This window comes from Sitophilus oryzae, unplaced genomic scaffold (genome assembly GCF_002938485.1).
Source record: "Sitophilus oryzae breed Bouriz unplaced genomic scaffold, Soryzae_2.0 scaffold_2006_pilon_pilon, whole genome shotgun sequence".
In the NCBI taxonomy this organism is placed as follows: Eukaryota; Metazoa; Arthropoda; class Insecta; order Coleoptera; family Curculionidae; genus Sitophilus; species Sitophilus oryzae.
Genome location: NW_022146732.1, coordinates 5,421,554 through 5,442,423, shown reverse-complemented (window position 1 = coordinate 5,442,423; position 20,870 = coordinate 5,421,554). Strand labels below are relative to the sequence as shown.

Genomic DNA, 20,870 nt, shown 5'->3' with positions numbered 1-20,870 from the left:
TAATTTTCTCGAGTTTTTGAACGCACCCAAAGTATGTCTTTTGTCAAAATCAGCTGTGAAGGTTGTCACTTTAACATTTAAAAAATTCATGTAATTTAAATAATTGAATTGCTACAGTGAGATGAAACAGAAACAATGAATTATTAGTTATTAATGCATATTTTAAAACCTCAATAATTCCAATATCAATACGATCGAAACGATGAGAGAACGTGATATGTCGTAATAAATTCCAGCTCTATTTGAGGAAAATAATCAGTAGACTAATAACTTTTTGTTGGTAATTGTTTAGAAAGTCGCGAGAGTTTGTAACAGTTTCAGTTTGGTTTAGGATTTGGACTCGTTTTTATGAGGCTTGGTATGTATAGTCCCTTGTGCGCTAACAATAAATGGGTATTGAAGAAATATTTATTTGGTAAGTATTCTAATTGAACCTTAGTATGAATATTTTATTACCATTTAGTTATTTATTAATTATAATTGCTCTTGAAGACCTCCCAAGTTGTTTATTTTTGCATTTACTGTATTGTAAATATTTTTAAAATATTTTATTTATAGTTTATAGTACCTATGACATTGGAATACACACATATGTTTCCTTTTTCTGCTGGTTGGTTATTGTTTAAGTAAAATTTAATAAATAGATATGTGTGTAAACCTAAGTAACAGTGTCTAAAAATACAACAAAAGATTTTTAGTACTCTTATATTGCAACATAATTATATTCTGCTGTTTGCTTATATTCAGCTAAGTAAATATCTGATCTAAATAAGTAAATAAACAACAGTAAATTACCCTGATAAATTATATATTTAGGAGTAATTATAAATATCTGTCTTCTAGAGTCAGTAAAATAAAACACTAATTCACCACAATACACCAAAACACTTTTGCACTTGACGCGCGCTTCGCATCATCAGCAGATGATTAAATGCTGATGATGCTAACATCGTTAGCGAACCGCGCGTCTAGTGCAAAAGTAAAATGTTTTGCTGTATTGTGATGAATTGTAGTGCTTTATTTTGCTGTTGTAACACCAAAGGTTCCAACCCTCAACTATAATCCTAGAGTCATCATCAGTCAGATAGAAAATTTTAATAAATAAAAATAATAGTACTGTAAAAGTAAATACAACTTGTACAATACGATTGAAAAAAAAGCGGCGTCAGCGATGGCTATGAAATGAAGATCGATGTCATTTTATATGTAAAATTATATGGGTAATGTCATTGATTGTTTCCAAGCCAACTGGAAGTAAGGACTTGCTCTAGAAAGTTGCTTTTTTATTAAAAAATAGCTAATTGGCTCTTCTAAAAACTGTCGTCGCTTGATTTTTTGTTTTTCATTCAATTAAAAAAAAAATAAAAAGTATTTTTTTCCTGATGTCGTAGCGGATGCGCCAGGCTTCAACTAGTATAAATATAAATTAATGTAAAGTTGATTTGGCAATAATTGGAAATGAATAATGTATCCCCATCTTTTACCTAAATAAATATCTCACTTATAAGTTAAAACAGTTTCTCTAAAGCAAATAATTTTCTATACTCTATTGTTCCCATATTGTTCCATATTTTATTAACATTGAGAGTAATTTTTATGTAAAATTACCATATTAGCACAGTTTTATACCAAATTCAAATCCCAGATATCTAAATATTTAAATTTATTCAAGGTTGTCTTTTTTAAGTATTTTTTTCCTACAAAGTGTAGAATAAATATTGATATTATCATTACAAAGTTCACCTAGTCTTGATTGAAGCGAATAAAAATGGAATTTTTTGACTGAATCATGAATGACCAATAAATATTTTTCTGAAAAAAATCAGTAAAGAAATAAATTTGAAAAAATTAGTCATTTTGATAATTTATTTTTAGATATGTTATTTTTTCTGCCAAACCCCTGTCTACACGTAATGTTTTACAGGCGGACTGTGCAGGCCAGTTTGCGTAGTTTAACTGTGCAGTTTTACGCTAAATTATTGCTTTTTAAGACACTGTCTATTTTTTTTAAGAACTTTCTAAGTTATTAATCTTTTTAACGACTGCTTCCCTATTTGCTTTTGATTTTTTATTCCATGGCAAAGTTTTATACTACTTCGTGTTTCACCGGAAATGACTACTGTGATATATCATATGTCAACTTGTGACATTTTCGCTAATGGTTTATTATGTATGACAATTTCACTCGAAATACCAAGTGTGTGGTATCAAATTATTCGCAAAAAAATGCTTTTTCCAAATATGCTCACGAGCCACCCTCCTTCCATTTGAAAAAATTGAGATATGATTAAAAATATGATTTGGGCATCTTTTAACCAGCTATGACAAGACACGAAAAACATTATACTATCAGATCTATTTTTTCAATGCTCCTTGATTAAAAATTAGTATTTTTAACACACCTATGGCACTTTAGATTAAAATTTAAAATACGATTTTATAAGCGAAAATATCATGAGTTGGCATATGATATCTCATTCTATTCAGAGTATCATTTTCTACTGAATAAACCGGGAATGTCGTTTAAAAATCAAAAGTTGTAATCATTTCCGGTGAAACAGGAAGTGACCGAAAACAATTGAATACGTTAATCAATCCTAATTTATCATTATCATACTAAATCTCGTTTTTTTATCTGAAAAAATTAAAAAAAATATATAGGGATGCGCCATTTTAGAGAAACACCCGGTATATTTATTGATCAGTCAAAGATTTTAGATTATTGCTATGTTACTTTGACCACTTATTTTAAAGGTATCAACGGAAAATTGGAACTTATGATAAACAGTTATGGGAAACAAAGATAGAACAGAGAGAACAGAGGCACTATGGCCTGACCCATGTGCAAATGAGAAGCGCCAAACCCAACACTGACTTAATTGATTTGGATTTAGTGAGAGGTAATAACTCCACAGACTTGGTATGACCCACAAATGCAAATATTTTATCCGCAGGCCAAATCTTCTGGTTTATGGGGGCTAATAATAATTTCTAGACAAAAAAAAACAGTAAACCAAATTAAACTAAAAAATAAAGAATCATTTAAAAAAAATTAATAAATTTTGGCTAACGTTGTTTGCAGGATCGTCTTTTACCAAGGCCAAACCCCAACATGGCTTTTTTAAAGTTACCAGAATGGCAACGTTGCGCTGCCTACTTATGCCGTTTTACGCCAAATGGTGGATTCGTCAGACGTCCTCCGGTTTCTTCGCCTTCACCCTATTTCTATACTTAGTTCAGTTAGAGAATATAGCCGCGTACTATATATATACTTCGAGATACTGCGACAGCTCTACAGAGGTCAGTATGATCCAAAGATATAGAGAGAGGTAGGGAAAAAGAGCACCGCGACATCGAATTTGACAATGACAAAATCGTATTTTTGCTGGTATTTTAATTGTATAGACTGTTTAGGCATCGTTCACCGTTACGTCGTCATTATTTGACAAATATGAATTTTAGGGTGTGTCTGAGATCAGTTCATATTGTGCGCGTTCAGGGAACACCGCGGCTGACCGTTCGCTGAGTATTTTGCTCAGCGGCTGACTGTTTTTGTGTGTGAAAACCATGTAAAAACAGACCGTTTAGGGAAGTCGCTTACTCAGCCACTCAGCCTCTGATCATCCCTGAACGTGCACAAAGAAAAATAATTTATAAGCTTAGCAATGAGCTCTTGTTCATTTTGATTTTGAATTGAAAAAATTGATTTTATTTCACAGCAACAATAAAATTTTAATTTTGACATTGATCGATGTCCCTCAATAAAATTATAACCCCAAATCAAATGACAATGACAATTACTAAAAAAGAATATGCAGTAATTTACGAAATGCTGTATTGACGTCACCAATCTCTTTCATCTGAGTGATTGAGAGAGATAGACAATATATGACGTGACGTGACGTTGAACGATGGCTGAACATTCTATACATTAGAACATAGCGTATTCTTTTCGTTTTAATTATTTTTATCTGTCAGATACTTACAAGCGAAAAATTTTATTAAAAGTAGCGTCCTCTGTCTCTAATTTAGCTAGTTTCTGATCATAAAAATAAAAAAAAAACGCTCTTGAACTTATATTTTACTCTTTTACTAGCTTCGGAACTTCTTCTTCCATTATTTAGTAGTATCCGTTTATCAAATCCAATAAAATAATACTATATGTTACTCACTCACATTTTCCCTACTTCTATTTCTCTAGTATGACCTTTGAGAGAACTTTGAACATTTTTGATTAAGTGAATATAGTTTTATTTATTTTTCACAACGAATTAGATTGTTTCCTGTATGGAAATTGTCATACCTATACTAATGGGATGGTTGCTGAGTCTGATACACTCTCAGATAGTGTCCACTATACCCGATAAGAAAGATAATCCAAGGAGACCAAGGAAGAAGCTACAGTTTGCCGATGATATCGAAAATCTTAAACCAGAGAGCAGATCAAAAAAGTTAGTTGCAAGTATATTAATTGATATTTTTACTTGGGGAATTGTATGCTAACAATAATACGCTTAATTAAAATATTTAGGGCCGTTATTTTGAATGCCGGTTACCACATTTTAACCGCTGTTTAGTGAACCCCAAATCTAAGTCTCTTCTTGAAAAAAAAAATAGTTTTAGTATATATTATACTTGTTTTTTTTAATTTTACTTATTCCAAAAACATTTTACTTTTTTTCCTGCGTTTTACGTGTTTTTTTTTGTTTTACACGTGGAATTGGTACGTTAAACAATTACTACACTGCGAAAAAAACCGAAGTAAGTCAAGGATGCATAGTAAAGAGGGTTATTCCGTGTTTCCTCCTCTAACTTTGTCTCGGCGTATTTTTATTTCCTAAACTCATAAAGGGGAGTTTATTTGGGAGAGTTTCGGTTGGCTCCTGTTGTCTCGTTCAATTTCTTGTTGTCTCGAACTACTTCTACGTCGTTCTAAGCCCGAGTCAAAGGACTTTTTTTCTTAAATCTGAACGAAATAAGCAAACGTAGACATTTCTAAAATATCTGTTGTTACAACGATATTTCTTTAATCACATCTGGTTATGTTGATATCATTTTCAATGTCAAAGGAAGCTAGATAAAATCAAGAAAAATATACGTTTTGAAACTAAATTTTAAATAACTTAAAAACGATTTATTTTAGGTATAGGAACATGTATACTCAAAAAGTACTAACTTTGAACTTAACACTAACTTAAAGTAACTTTTCACTAGTGAAATGAAAAAAGTGGGTTTCCATTTGAAAAAAATGATTTATGATAATTTTTTAATCGTTCAATACCATGACAGTTACAGCCATTATTATATGACATTTAAATAACTTAATTTTTGAAATAGATAGCCACATGGCTCCTCGTTATGGCACAGTGGCTGTGGTAATCACTAAATTTGGTTTTCAGGCTATACAAATTTCTTCTTATTTCAAATGCTTCGCGAAATATTTTACGAAATATTTCCAGAAATATTTCGTAAAACATTTCGAGTTTTTTGAAATAAGTAAAATTACTAAAAGAATCATAAAATTTAAACCTTTTTTTCTCAAGATGAAGCTTTAACTTTGGTTTGATTTATTAAAATGAAACCAAAATTATGTACGTTCAAATCTAGTAATTTAACACACCGTGCTTTAAATTTTGCAACTTATGTCATTATCACAGCCTTACTCAACATTAACGTTTGTTTAACATCGGACCATTCACAATACGCTTTTTAGCCAAAAAAAACTCCATTTTTGATGCATGTTTCACCCACGTTGCTTCAGCTAACTTAGCCAGAAAACTTTTTTTAGGTTTTCAAGAATAAAGAGCAGTAGTCCATTTAACATCAAATTTAATTCATATCTCATTAGACGCAAATACAGGTAAGATTTTTCTTGTTGCATCATGGGGTTTGTATTTTGTTTTGTTTTGTTCGATTTTTTTTACGTCGAACAACATCGCAACTGTTGATTTTTTATTGATTTTTTTTGGTAGCAAATAGAAATTTGTTATTGTAAAAGATGAAAATATAGAGATGCTTGCAGAAGAATTTTAAAAATTCTAAAATTTACGTTCAGTCTATCGGTCGTCCAGGTTGACAGTTGTTGCCATTTATTTTCTATATTTTTGTTTGCATTTTCCTTTGAACAAAAATATTAAGGAAGGAGTATAATGCTGTCTATGTATTCATGCATGTTAAAAGGAGGTGGGGACCTAGGGTGGGGATCCTTGACAGTTCTGTTTGACGATTTATTTGACACACTTGAATTTGATTTGAAATTTTGTGGATTTGTTTGTCTTTACTGAGGTTATTTTATGTTATTTATTATTTATGCTACAAGTGGTAGTTGTTTAGAGGTAGTAAATCTAGAAGAACATTTTTTGTGGCAGAACTTAAATTAACAATGACACTATTGCGATTTATCGAAAAAAACTGTAAAATAGTTGGTCGTGTAGCGTGCGCTAGATCTCGGTCAAAAATCGGGGGAAATAATGGAATAACTAATCGCTAATATGTGACTACATAATATACATACGTGTAGTAAACCGATCATTTATGAAATTCACTTAAAATTAACTAATTATATATTTTTTCTTGCATTTTTGCTTTTATTTACTACTTGTCAAAGATTAGATGTCAAAGAATTTAGATACGTCATTTTGACTTATCTGCTTCAGTAGCGTATCGGATGTTTGTTTTAATAAATAATTATTATAAGTTATCTATTTTTATTAGAACTATATATTTTTATAACAATTTTAATAACTACCAACATTTATTGACAACGTAAAATAAAACAACAAATTATTGAGTCTACCCTACATCATATTTTTACACGTTTTGAATAAAATTAGAACGGCACTGATAAACCGGAATTTAAGTCGGCCATTTTTGGTCCCCATCGTGCGCGACCTAAATTTTTGATATGGTCTTATTTAACCTTTTTATTTCAAGGTTTTGCAACTACATGTCTCAAATAAATGCCTACAGAGTTGACAAAGATATGAAAGAAAGTTTTATATAAACATTGCTTGGTCTTGGTATCCTAAATTTTTTTATTGTATACAGGGTGTTCCAAAAAAAAATAATGATAAAGTTGTAGAATACCATTTTTTGATTTATTTTGTAAATATTCCACCAGTTTATTATTTCTTAACCTGCGTTTGCGGAAAATTTATAAAACTATTTTATAAATAATAAAGGTGTTCAATTGCTTATGTGACTTAATCAAGTACTTAGCTGTGCGAGACTTCGTGATAATGTCTGATAAAAACTCAGTTAATGTACATTCGTGGAAAAATTGTCGATAATAAATAATGTTATTTCAAAATTGCGAACAATAGATTTTGTTGTTAAATATCTTTTATATCAGCAGATTGCTATCGTTGCTTTACTCAGAAAATGTAATTTTTAATTGACAATTTGATAAAAACTACAACCTAAAAAAAATAATAGATCATTCTAAAATTCATTCTTATCTGTAAATAACAAACTGTTCTGTATAGAATGTAAATATAGCATCTCTATGTTCTCTCACGTATACAATGCAATCTTTTTAATAGGAACAGCTAAATTGTGACGACCTATTTTGACATATTGTATTATATTGCTCAAAACCTACGTTTATATAATATAGTCCAGTAAATAAGGGCACGAAAAAACCTAAGTCTCACCCAAGTCTCGGTGTAATTCGTCGACGTTGACTTTTTAGGCGGATTGTGTATCTTTTGGGGAGTACTTATAGGGAAAAAATTGTAACACGTTCTCTCAGTTTTTTGCAATTATCTGCCAAAATATGCAATTTACAGAATTTTTCTTGAAATAAAAAAATGAAGGTTAGGTGATTACCTACAAAAATGGTCCTTATAATTTTTTACGTAGAATTAATAGTTTTCGAGATATTCTGCCTTGAAGTCTTAACGCTCCGGAGATAGATTTCATAAGTGTATCATCGATTGATAGGACAAATTGTTTAATAACTCGCCTAAAATTTAATATTTTTTGATGATTCAAAGTTCATTTAAAAGGTAGAATCAACAGCTATCACATTTTGGAACTTGTTTGAATTTTGTCATATTTTATGATAATAAAAATCCGGGCAAACATCAATTGGCTGAAAAAGTTATTCATATTTTCACTAATAATAGCTTATTTGTTTTAAGATTTTTTTAACAGTTGTTCTTACAGTCTCTATGTTCCGATTAGAGAGGTTGTATTGCACTCTGACGATTTATCTTCAAACAACTTAAAAAAACTTTATAATTGATAACTGCTAAGATACGACCGCTGTTTTAGATTAACCATCAGACCTTGGTTTAAAAGCCAAAACGTCGACGATGACGGTTTCGAAAGTTTTACCGGAAATGGATCTAGAACCAGCGAAGAAGACCTTGCTGATGATTCTACCAACGAAAAAATAGGTAAAAAAACAACCTCACTCGTCAAAGTTTACAGATATCATATTCTGTAAGAATCAAGCAATGAAAACATCTTACAGATATTAATTTCTGTAAACGTTGAAAATAGGTAAAAAACCAACCTCACTCGTCAAAGTTTACAGATATCATATTCTGTAAGAATCAAGCAATGAAAACATCTTACAGATATTAATTTCTGTAAACGTTGAAAATTGGTAAAAAAAACCAACCTCACTCGTCAAAGTTTGCAGATATCATATTCTGTAAGAATCAAGCAATGAAATCATCTTACAGATATTGATATCTGTAAACTTTGCTTTACAGGTTATTTTTGTTATTTCGCTGTATATTTTCTGTTACAGTTGAAAAAGCGAATCTTTCTGAAAATGAGGATAAAATTGAAGCTGTAGATTCCCAAATTTTGCCGCTAAAACACGAAAATCCTGTAGAATCAGATAGCAGTTGTAGACATTGTAAAAGAGGTAGGGATAGAGTTTATCAAAAGTGTTATTATTATTTGTAAACTTTACGTGAAATTAAGGTAGTCAAGATCAAGATTTGAACAGTGAAGAAAACTCTGAAAATTGCCATTCTTGCAACAAATGCGAAAACTGGGTACAACAATTGAAAGACACTGTCTCTGAACCGGTTTGTTCAACGGATTCAGAGAGCGAAGGTGAAGCTTTGTTCGGCAAGTTTAAAAAACAGCCTTTGGTAAGTTTATGTCAGTCAAATATAAGTGTCAACATTCATCAGCATTGATAAAAGTGTTTTGGTTGTTTTTTGTTGCCTCTAAATCATTCACTAAAGAATACAAGGACGCGTATTCTCCTTTAAATAGAAAGATTAAGAAAGGAGTATAATGCTATCCATGACGTCAAAAAATTTTACAATTTGTAGAGAAAGGTAAAGTAAACAAAATAGTAAACAAACAAAAGAGAATACAAAACATTATACAAATAGCATTGCCAGTCTTATTGTTTAAAATAAATATTTATAAATGTTTACAATGTCAAAGAACAAAAAAATAAAAATAAGATTCAAAAATATTTTTTGGTATTATATATCTTTATACTAAATATCAATGACCTCGAGATACATTTACCTCGATGTCATTGGTAAATATAGTAATAGCAAACATTAAACCAGTTGGTTAGGTTAGGTTAGGTCAAGATCAAATTCGATTATCAAAATATAAGTCATTTACGGCGTAGAAAGCCTTGTCTAGTAAATAAGATTTCAATGCTTTGCGAAATGAAGAAAATGCTGTTATGGATTTGATTTTAAATAGCAGGTGATTGTGCATTTTTTTTTGAGTTGTATAATATTGAACTTTTAACTAACTCTGAGCGTGGGGTAGGTAGATAAAAATCTTGCTCCGCGTTCCTGAGTGGATAAGTGTGAGATGGTCTTTCTTGAGAAGCTGATACATGCTTACAAATGATACAAATATAAATAAGGAAGGAAGAGTTAATATTTCTAATTTTTAAAAAAACTCCTGGCAATGAGTTCTGCTGTTTAGTCCCAGTGAATATCGAACAGCTCTCTTCTGGAGCTTGAAAATGAGGTTAAGTGGAGTCGCACAACACGTACCCCAGAATGGAAGGGCATATCTGAGGTGCGACTCAAAAAGTGCATAATAAATAGTTCTAGCCACTGACAAGTTAAGCTCCTTAGAAACAGATCTTAATGCAAAACAGGCAGAGCTTAATTTTTTCGATAAAGCGTCGATAATATGCATGTCCTATTTCAGAGAATTGCCAGATTAGATGTCAAAGAATTTAGATAGTAAATTTGACTTACCTGTTTCAGTAGCGTATCGGATGTTTGTCTTAATAAATAATTATTATAACTTATCTATTTTTATTAGAATTTTATGTTTTTATAACAATTTTAATAACTACCAACATTAATTGACAACGTGAAATAAAAACAACAAATTATTGAGTCTACCCTACATGATATTTTTACACGTTTTGAATAAAATTAGAACGGCACTGATAAATCGGTATTTAATTTCTTAATCTTTTTTTTCAAAGTGTGGTACACTATATTATCTAGGGACTTTAGTTAGGTAATTCTCTGGAAAAAATACTAAAATTGACAATTATTTGTAGTCCAAACGTCGAAATTCAGTGCTGCCAACGATAAACGTTACTTCGGCCCTGGACAGCACTTGTGACACTGAGAACGAAGCGCTTTCGTCACCAAGAGACTGGACAGCAGGTCCGTACTTGATTTTTTTTATTAGGGAATCTAAGAAAAAAATCTATGAAAAAAATCTTCATGACTTTTTTAGGTGTTACAACTAACAGTGAAGACTGTAGCAGTGATTTGGACGATGTTTCTGATGCTGCACCACCCGATAGGTGTTCTGATTGTTTTGTTTTGGACGGGGATGCCAATGCTCTTCTTACACCACCTACTGTTAAAGGTACTTATTTCTTTTAAGTTTTGCAATAAGTACAAATTTATTATTAAATAGTACTGTGAGTCTGTGGTTGGTTCTTTGTTGCAATTTTATTATTATTAAAATAACTGAACGTTTGTTATTTTTATAGCTAGTTGTACAATATACAAACAGGATGAAATAAAGAAAGCCGACCTGTCAATGCTTGACATAAGCTCAATCATAATCTCCAGGGTGGAGGCAATGCCATCTACACACGACTATTTCTATGCCGGTGTTGTCCTTGCTGCTGTGCTGTCTTTGACACCTTTAATGTGTCGTTTGACTGAAGGTACGATCATTTAGTCTATTGGTATGTTTTTGGAAAATTCAAATATATAAAGAAATAGTAATAAGATATAGGGTGTGTCATTTATATAAATTTATTTTGTATACCCTTGTAGTATGTATCCAAAATATTTTCGCAAAACAATTTCCGATGCACGTGATCAACTTTGAGTGACAAGCCATGGCGACATGGTGACCTAAATACAAAATATTTTCATGGTGTCTGTCTGTCCGTCTGTCCGTCCGTCTGTAACACGATAACTCAAAAACCGGTGAACCGATTTTAACCAAATTTGGCACAAAAATACCGTGGCACCCGGGAGTCTGGCCATTAGTTTTTGGTGGGGGTGGGGGGTTGGTAAGGGGGTATGGGAGGGGGTTAAACATTTTAAAAAATCATAACTCCAAAATTACAGTAGCTAGCGAAACGCGGTTTTCAAATTAAGATTAGGAATAATATTTCCAACAAAATTTGTAATAACATCAAAATCAGTCAAAGTCGCAGTTTTCGAGATATTAACATATTTTAGTATGGGCGGCTATACGTGCCTCCCGGCGCCAATTTATTTTAATTTAATAACTAATATTTTAGTAATTAATTGATCTATTTGTTTTATAGCTTATTTTACTTATTACATATTGGCAAAAACTAGTCCATTATGAAGATTATTCTAAGCATTATTATGGGTTATTTATTTATTTATTGATGCACATCTTACAACGCGATAAGTGGTAATACCAAGTAAGAGGGTGCTATTAATGGCGTTTTATTTTTTGTAACCTAGATCATAATATTATCCCAATTCTGATGTCAGTTCATAAAAATACAATCTTTGATTATGCGTCTTTGATTCTTTGTTGTTCCTCCTAAATTTAGCGAAGAAGAAGAAGAAGTCTTTTAAAGAAGCATATCAACCTCTTAATACAAAGATTAACTAAAAAATGTCTAAACGGTAATCGCAAAACAATTTCAGATGCATGCGATCACTTTTGAGTGACAAGCGATGGCGACAGCGCTGCCAGATTGTGATGGATTTATGGAATGAATCTTAATGTAAAATTGGGAAACAATATATTTATTATATCATTTTTTTATATTATATATAAGATTTTTAGGTTTTATTTTTAATTTATTAATTAATATTTTAGTAATTAATTGATTTATTTGTTTTATAGCTTATTTTACTTATTACATATTGGCAAAAACTAGTCCATTATGAAGATTATTCTAAGCGTTATTATGGACTATTTATTTATTTATTGATGTACAACTTAAACATCAGAAGTGGTAATAACAAGTAAGAGGGTGCCATTAATGCACAAACTAATAATCACAGAATTTAATAAAAACTAACGTAGAAATAACTTTTAAATGAACTATTTGTGCTTTTAAAGTATAATTTTTAAAAAAGACTATTAAAATAGGCAAAAAAAACGAGCATTACTCACAAAGATTCAAGAACAACACGATATTATACAAAATAATGACTGATATTAGGATCATTGTCAAATAATAAATGACAACCTTGCTGAAAACGGCGCAATGCGACCAACATAGCGATAATAAAATTCGGTTTCAACTAATTTTTGCAGCTTTAATCTAAATAAAATGTCTTTTACAATCATTTGCTCTATAAAGTCAAATGACGAGCTGCTTGGTATCTTAAATTATACAACAAATTTAAACATTTTTGCCAAAATTTCATTTAGTCAGGTTTATAGATCAATGTCGATATGATTGATGACGTGCTTCGGAAAATGTTTTGTGGATTACAATATATCTTTTTTACATATAATTTTTGATATTTTTCTTCAATTATAAGTCATTTTTATAGGCAACAATGATGTTAAAAACATATGGGAAGCCTGCAAAAACGAAACCCACCATCTTATAGTAACAGGTTCTCCATTGGCAGCGGTGCATGTGGTTGTGGATGAATTCCCGAAAAAACTCCTAGAACTTACCGATCTCACTCTAGGCACATCACCATGGTAAGTCGCACCGTTTGATTTACCACCATCATTGCACCACTTGTGGCGTTTTATTTTTTGTAACCTAGATCATAATATTATCCCAATTCTGATGTCAGTTCATAAAAATACAATCTTTGATTATGCGTCTTTGATTCTTTGTTGTTCCTCCTAAATTTAGCGAAGAAGAAGAAGAAGTCTTTTAAAGAATCATATCAACCTCTTAATACAAAGATTAAGTAAAAAATGTCTAAACGGTAATCGCAAAACAATTTCAGATGCATGCGATCACTTTTGAGTGACAAGCGATGGCGACAGCGCTGCCAGATTGTGATGGATTTATGGAATGAATCTTAATGTAAAATTGGGAAACAATATATTTATTATATAATTTTTTTATATTATATATAAGATTTTTAGGTTTTATTTTTAATTTATTAATTAATATTTTAGTAATTAATTGATTTATTTGTTTTATAGCTTATTTTACTTATTACATATTGGCAAAAACTAGTTCATTGTGAAGATTATTCTAAGCGTTATTATGGACTATTTATTTATTTATTGATGTACAACTTAAACATCAGAAGTGGTAATAACAAGTAAGAGGGTGCCATTAATTCACAAACTAATCATAACAGAATTTACTAAAAACTAACGTAGAAATAACTTTGAAAATTGTATAATGTGCTTACCAATCAAACTTACTTCTCTGACTGCAATTAAGGTTAATAAAGCACTTTTATTGCTACGTTCTTGTTCAAAATAGTTTTTCAGGGAAGCTACAAGCTCTTTGCGTTGACTGCTTAAATGCTTGGCCATATTTTCAACACACAAGTTTAAGAAATAATACAATACAGAAACTCAAAAATTAAGTTCTTAAAAGAACTGTTTCTGCTTAAAAGAACAATTTTTAAAAAAATATTATGAAAATAGGCAAAAAACGATAATTACTCACAAAGGTTCAACAACAACACGATATTATACAAAATAACGACTGACATTATGATAATTTTCAAATAATAAACGACAACGTTGCTGAACACGGCGCAATGTGACCAACATAACGATAATAAAATTCGGTTTAAATTAATTTTTGCAGCTTTAATCTAAATAAAATATCTGTTACAATCATAGACTTAAAATAAAATATAGACTACACTATTTACATCTCAACGCGGACAAACATTCTTTTTTGTACACATGTTTACTTCTGGGTACAGTTGACCGAGCCTTCCTCATCCAGCCTATGTTGTCACGTCTTTAATATTATCAATATTTTTTTCTTGTTATACACATATATTGAGATATTAATACTACAGATTAATAAAGTAGGTTTTAATATTCTATAGATGTATTAAATAGTCCTTATACTACTAAATTATAAGTCGGATACTGTTTAAAAAGGATAAGTTCTTTACAATATGACAACACCGATTAGAGGCGAGGGAGCCTATTCATTCATTTATTACCTTGTAGTACGTGTCGGACATGTGCGGTAAAGCTTTGTTGCCGCTATCTCCCCGGCTGTATTAACGCATTTTCTTAGCTTGTAGTCCTTAAGTGTTTATTTTATTGACTTTTTCTGTTCAAGAACTATAAAATATGGTTCGCCAGTGCCAAATTTGCAAGAAATTTGGCTTAAATAATCCATTTAAGTCTTGAAACGACTTTTGACCGGCAGGCAACTCTCAATTTACCCATTAGGAGTCAGTGGCGTTGTTGTAGAAAGGCGCTTATTTAGATAATATTTTAGTAAAATGTAAAATCTGAATTTTTTCTCTTACATTACATTATTTACTTACTTACATTGTAACAAAATCATAATTATAACCCTGTTAATAATTAATAATGTTTTTATTAAAAATATATTCCGGTTTATTCTAAAATTATCTTCAAAATCTAAAATAACATACAAGAATTTTAAAATGATATTACATTATGAAACAATATTTTTTAATATACCGGGTCGTCTCAAAAGTGGCTCACCCCTATAACTTTTTTATTTTTTCAGATAAAAAAAACAGATTTGTATGTTAGTAGGTATATGACATAAATTAGGATTTATTGGACGTATTCAATTGTTTTTGGTCTCTTCCTGTTTTACCGAAATGACTACAACTTTTGATTTTTAAAGGCACCCTCGGTATATTGTTACTTTATTCGATAAAAAATGACACTCTGAATAGAATGACATATCATATGTCAACTTTTGACATTGACCTAGACAAGACACGAAACCCATTAGACGATCAAAACTATTTTTCCAAGGCTGATTAAAATTAGTGTTTTTAACAACACCATGGCACCCTGGATTGAAATTTAAAATAGGATTTGTTTTTAAGCGACAATGTCAAAAGTTGACATATGATATGTCATTCTATTCAGAGTGTCATTTTCTATCGAATAAAGTAGAAATATACCGAGGGTGCCGTTTAAAAATTAAAAGTTATAGTCATTTCCAAACAGGAAGTGACCAAAAACAATTGAATGCGTCAATCAATCCTAATTTATGTCATATACTAACATACTAAATCTTGTTTTTTATTTGAAAATATAAAAAATTATGGGGATGAGCCACTTTTTGGGACGCACCCGGTATAATAAAGACAGTACCGAGTTAAATAAATGTAGTTTTCATTTTTATCCACTTCCTATCACCTTCCTTGCTTTAATGGAACAGATTTATGTTTTCTCTAATTTACATAAGACATCACTTAACCAGAAAAAAATTTACAACAATCATATTTTTTTTCTCTCCCTGTCGCCGATTCTATTATATCTGTGGAATAGATCCTGTTTTGATTAATATTAGGGGTTATAAATGTTTGACTAAAATTAATAATTTATTATTAATTTCAAAAATTACGTAATTTCGATTATAAAATTTCTTCTCTAACGTGTATTTTATTATTTTTATCTTTTTTGGACTCTAAGACGTTTTTTCTAAACTTTTATTTAAAAAACCTGTCCTAAATCTTAATAAAATATAATAAAAAAGTTTAAATATGATGTATTTTTAATTTAATTATAGCTTCATTAAAATAAAAAAAAATACCCGGCTATGATACGGAGAGTTCAGGTGTACTTGAGAAACGAAAGACAGTGTTGTGTTTCTCGGCAGAGTCGTCAGGGAACGACCGTTACGACAGAGACAACCTATCTATCGCTCGTGTCGCACTCGTTATAACCTAAAACAATAACACAACAATAACAAGACATTGTCTGACCGCATGTTCCAGCTATTTATGAATGAGATGCTCAGTCTATATTTTATTTTAAGTCTATGGTTAATAATAAATAATTTGCTCTATAAAGTAAAATCAGGTAAAGTCAGGTTTATAGGCTTCAGTGCCAATTTTGATATGATTGATGACGTGCATCGGAAAATGTTTTGCGTTTACTGTACCTCTGTCGCGGATTCGTCTCTTCGAAGAACACCACTTGCACTTGTTCTTAAAAAATAAAATGTAGTTAGTTGTTAAAAAAGAGAATTTTAATATACCGTAGTATAATTTTAATATACTAGTATCTACGAAATATTTATGATCTAGGTCTCTGAATAATATCAAAACTTATCCAAAAATTCGTGCGGCAAAAAAATGAGATGATTCCTGGAGTGTTGTAGTACGTATATTTGTATGTTCCAGGGAAAGATCTATAATCGTTGTTTCAATGCTACAACGTTTCGTTTTAGCCTCCATAGTGTTCTTCTTGTTGGCCGTGGCTGAACGCACTTTTAAACAGAGGGTGTTGTACGCAAAATTATTCTCGCACTTGACGTCATCTAGGAGAGCCAGGAAGTCCGACATACCGCATTTTAGGCTTAATAAGGTTGGTATAATCTGTGGTGTAGACCAAAGACGTCTAACTAAAGGGGAATAGGTACAGGGTGGTCCAAACTGTATTCCGGAAACTTCGGCAGCATAAACTACCCCCATACTTAATCTTTTTATTCAAATAAGGTTAGTATTTATACTATTTCTGTTCATAGGTTAGGAATATCAAGACGTGGTTGTCTGTCAGATCATATCTGAAGAAACGAGGACCTCAAAGATCAGTAGACGTAATTGTATCCAGCGCATTTGTAGTCACTTTGTTGCTTTTGGCATTTTTATGTGCCGAATTACTAAAGGTACACCTCTTTGTTACCAATAATGTCACAAAATAATATATTTCTGTGTTTATTTTTAAAAAAAACGCTGGTTTTAGGATACAGTGTCGTTTTCTCAATATTATTTGGAGGCCATGATTTGGTGCCTGGGTCTGGGCATTATGCTACTCCGATTCATGACTTTGGGAACGAAAATTAATAAAAAATATCGAAATCTGTCGGTTTTGATTACAGAGCAGATAAATTTGCATCTGCAGATCGAGCAGAAGCCGCACAAGAAAGACGAACTCAACGTGGCAAACAACGTGTTAAAATTAGCAATCGATCTGCTGAAGGTAATATTTTTCATTTTTTATAAAGGGTTATTTACATCGACGTAAAGTTATAAACACCCTCTACACTATGCCCGAAATGTTTCACGAAATATTTTTGAAAATATTTTGTGAAACGTTTCGCAAAGCATTTCTCGAAATACTTTCAGAAGTAAAGTCAATGCTTTTCTTATGTTGCTGCTTGTCTCGGCCGCAAACTGCGACACAGATCGAAATCGATCGAGACAAGCCGTGATTGGTTGTTTGTTTTATATTGTTATTGGAACTATCTCGGGAAATGTTTCGAGAAACGTTTCGATTAGTCAACAAACGGAAATAAGAACGGAATAATTGGGAGTTTATACCGGGTGAGTCTCAAAAGTGGCTCACCTCTATAACTTTTTTATTTTTTCAGATAAAAAAACGAGATTCGGTATGTTAGTATATGGACACAAATTAGGATTGGTTGACGTATTCAGTTGTTTTTGGCCACTTCCTGTTTCACCGGAAATGACTACAACTTCTGATTTTTAAATGGCACCCTCGGTATTTTTTTACTTTATTCGATAGAAGATGACATTCTGAATGGAATGACATATCATATGTTAACTTTTGACATTCTCGCTTAATAAAAAATCGTATTTTAAAATTCAATCTAGAGTGCCATGACTATGTTAAAAACACTAATTCTTAATCAAGGAGCCTTGGAAAAATAGATTTGATCGTCTAATGTTTTTAGTGTCTTGTCCTGGTCAGTTAGAAAATGCTCTAATCGTATTTTTAATTATATTTCAATTTTTTCAAATTTAAAGAGGGTGGCTCATTAGCATATTTAGAAAAAGCATTTTTTTACGAATAATTTGATACCACACACTTGGTATTTCGAGTCAAATTTTCGTTACGAACCGCAAGTTATAATTTCAAATAAACCATATGCGAAAATGTCAAAAGTTGACATATGATATGTCATTCTATTCAGAGTGATATTTTCTATCGAATAAAGTAAAAAAATACCGGGGGTGTAATTTAAAAATCAAAAGTTGTAGTCATTTCCGGTGAAACAGGAAGTGACCAAAAACAATTGAATACGTCAATCTAACATACCAAATCTCGTTTTTTTAACTGTAAAAATCAAAAAGTTATAGGGGTGAGCCACTTTTGAGACGCACCCGGTATAGTCTTTGAAGGACTATTGAGCTGTAATTTTACTTCAATTTTCTTGCTTTTCAGGAATTGGAGAACCCATTTAAAATATCGGGGCTTTCTGCTAATCCCATCCTGTATAACATCACCAAACTAGTGATTTTATCAGCATTGTCGGGCGTTTTATCTGAAATGCTTGGGTTTAAACTGAAATTACACAAAATCAAATTGAAATAATCTTTTTAGTCATTGTCAGTATTTTCTAATAATTTCAATTTATATGAAAAAAAGCACAACGAATTTTTTAAAATATATTTTTGAATGTTATTATTAATAATATCATAATGATCATAAACAAGTTTAAATCAGGTTTTTGACATTCTGATTGAGAAAAAATTCTATACTGTCTATAAAATATTTTGTTTCCAAATTATTGTATGAATTTTATCTATATTTTCTGAAGGTATTTCAGTAATACTTGGTTATTTCAAACACCTTGTATATTGCAAAATAAGTCTCGGTGTAGCAACTCGTTTTACGCGATAAACAATCATACTAAATGTTCTAGTCGATGTTTAATGTTACTATTATTATACTGGGTATCTATTTTCCTTGAAATTTAAGAAATAATCGGAAACAATGTACAGACTGCCAAAAAGTTCACAGCAAATGGGAAAAAGTGAGTTTTTAAAAAATAGTTTGCTGAAATTTTTATAATTTTTATAATAAATATAATTTTGACCTCATGTGACAACTGTCATGGTGGCAAATTACCAAAATCGTCTTTTAATGTGCAAGAAATATTTAAAAAAGTTATAGGTTTTTAAAAAATCATCAGTATATCTATTAATCTATATTAAGAATGTTTTCCATTTCTTGCGAACTTTTTGGCAAGCCCTGTATATTGCAACACTCCTGCTCCGTTGAAACACGGCTTTAAATTTTCGCAAAGGTTAGACTGATTTTTCAAAATGTTCTTTACTCCGAAGAAAGGTTTTTAAAGCCTCCAATTTTGTTCAAATAAGACAAGGATATTGATACATCCAGTATATACATCACATTTTCAATAGTTAATAGGGTATCATGATTGAAATATGTTTATAAATATTTAAAAATATAGGTTCATTTGAACTAATCTAGAGAGCCTTGATGTTATACAGGGATAAAAGGAATCTTAGTTTATGAGCATTATTAATAGTTGTATTTATGTATAACTAATGATCTTGTTTTCTTTAAACTTAAATAAATGGTCAAGCAACGTACATACATCACAATTTCAATAGTCAGTAGCGTATCAAAGCTAAAATATGCCCATATACGTTTTAAAAGAAATATGTTCATTTGAACTATTGCTGAAAGTCAAGTTAATGTTGCACAGGGATATAAAGGACTGTCGTGAAAAAGATAAATACATTTTTATGAACGTTTATACAGTTCTATTTATACGTGTACAGAGTGTGCCAAAAAGTTCGCACAAATGAAAAAATTATTTGTTTATTGTAAAAACACACAATTTTGGGGATACAATTCTGCATACTGAATAACAAAAAAAAATGTAAATAGAAATGTGGTATAGAAAAATAATACTAAGCTAAATAACAAAAATTACCTGTAAAGAAAAGTTTACAGATATTAATATCTGTAAGAATGTTTTCATTGCTTCATTCTTAAGGATAAGGTATCTGTAAACTTTGACGACTGAAGTTGCAGTTATAACAAGCTAAATAACAAAAATCACCTGTAAAGAAGAGTTTACAGATATTAATATCTGTAAGAATGTTTTCATTGCTTCATTCTTACAGAATAAGATATCTGTAAACTTTGACGACTGAAGTTGATTTTTAACCTATTTTTTCGTTGGTAGAATCATTAGACAGATCTTTTTCGCCGGTTCTAGGTCCGTTTCTGGTAAAATTTTTAAACCCGCCATTATCAATTTTATCAAAAATTAATTACAGCGTTTTATATACCGGGTGTTTTTCAAAAGTGGCTCACATGACATTATTTATGTCAAACTTATGTATTTTCGTTATTAGGCATGCGGAATTGCTAAATAAATTACATGGGTTTGAGAATTTTTTCGCTCGCACTGTATATTTTACCAATTACACATCCAATACCTTATACGTAGTATGTTATCTTAGAACACATAGCTACATTTTGAAATAGTCGTATTGTCTAGAATTAAAAAAAAAACT

At 30.8% G+C, this 20,870-nt stretch overlaps 1 protein-coding gene across 2 annotated transcripts; it reads left to right on the top strand.

Annotated features, from left to right (window-relative positions):
- Positions 1-42: 42 nt before the first annotated feature.
- Positions 43-20,342, top strand: LOC115883968 (putative homeodomain transcription factor). Of its 2 annotated transcripts, XM_030902391.1 has the most exons (16): positions 43-415; positions 2,755-2,900; positions 3,083-3,300; positions 4,276-4,451; positions 5,789-5,860; positions 8,275-8,399; positions 8,759-8,878; positions 8,938-9,110; positions 10,514-10,622; positions 10,696-10,830; positions 10,958-11,137; positions 12,969-13,125; positions 16,755-16,938; positions 17,099-17,239; positions 17,317-17,553; positions 18,760-20,342. In XM_030902391.1, the coding sequence occupies exons 1-16, from the start codon at positions 390-392 to the stop codon at positions 18,907-18,909; spliced, it is 2,349 nt and encodes a 782-aa protein (XP_030758251.1). In that variant the 5' UTR covers positions 43-389; the 3' UTR covers positions 18,910-20,342. The 2 variants fall into 2 exon arrangements, with proteins under 2 accessions (XP_030758251.1, XP_030758252.1); XM_030902392.1 differs by lacking the exon at positions 5,789-5,860 and having other exon boundaries at positions 44-415; positions 18,760-19,062.
- Positions 20,343-20,870: the final 528 nt, after the last annotated feature.

Bases quoted from the DNA above. Each gene is read 5' to 3' on its own strand.
- LOC115883968 (XM_030902391.1), top strand. From the start codon at position 390: ATGGGTATTGAAGAAATATTTATTTG. The intron at 2,901-3,082 runs GTAATAACTCCA...CGTTGTTTGCAG, and splicing joins TGATTTGGATTTAGTGAGAG to GATCGTCTTTTACCAAGGCC. The intron at 17,554-18,759 runs GTAATATTTTTC...CTTGCTTTTCAG, and splicing joins TAGCAATCGATCTGCTGAAG to GAATTGGAGAACCCATTTAA.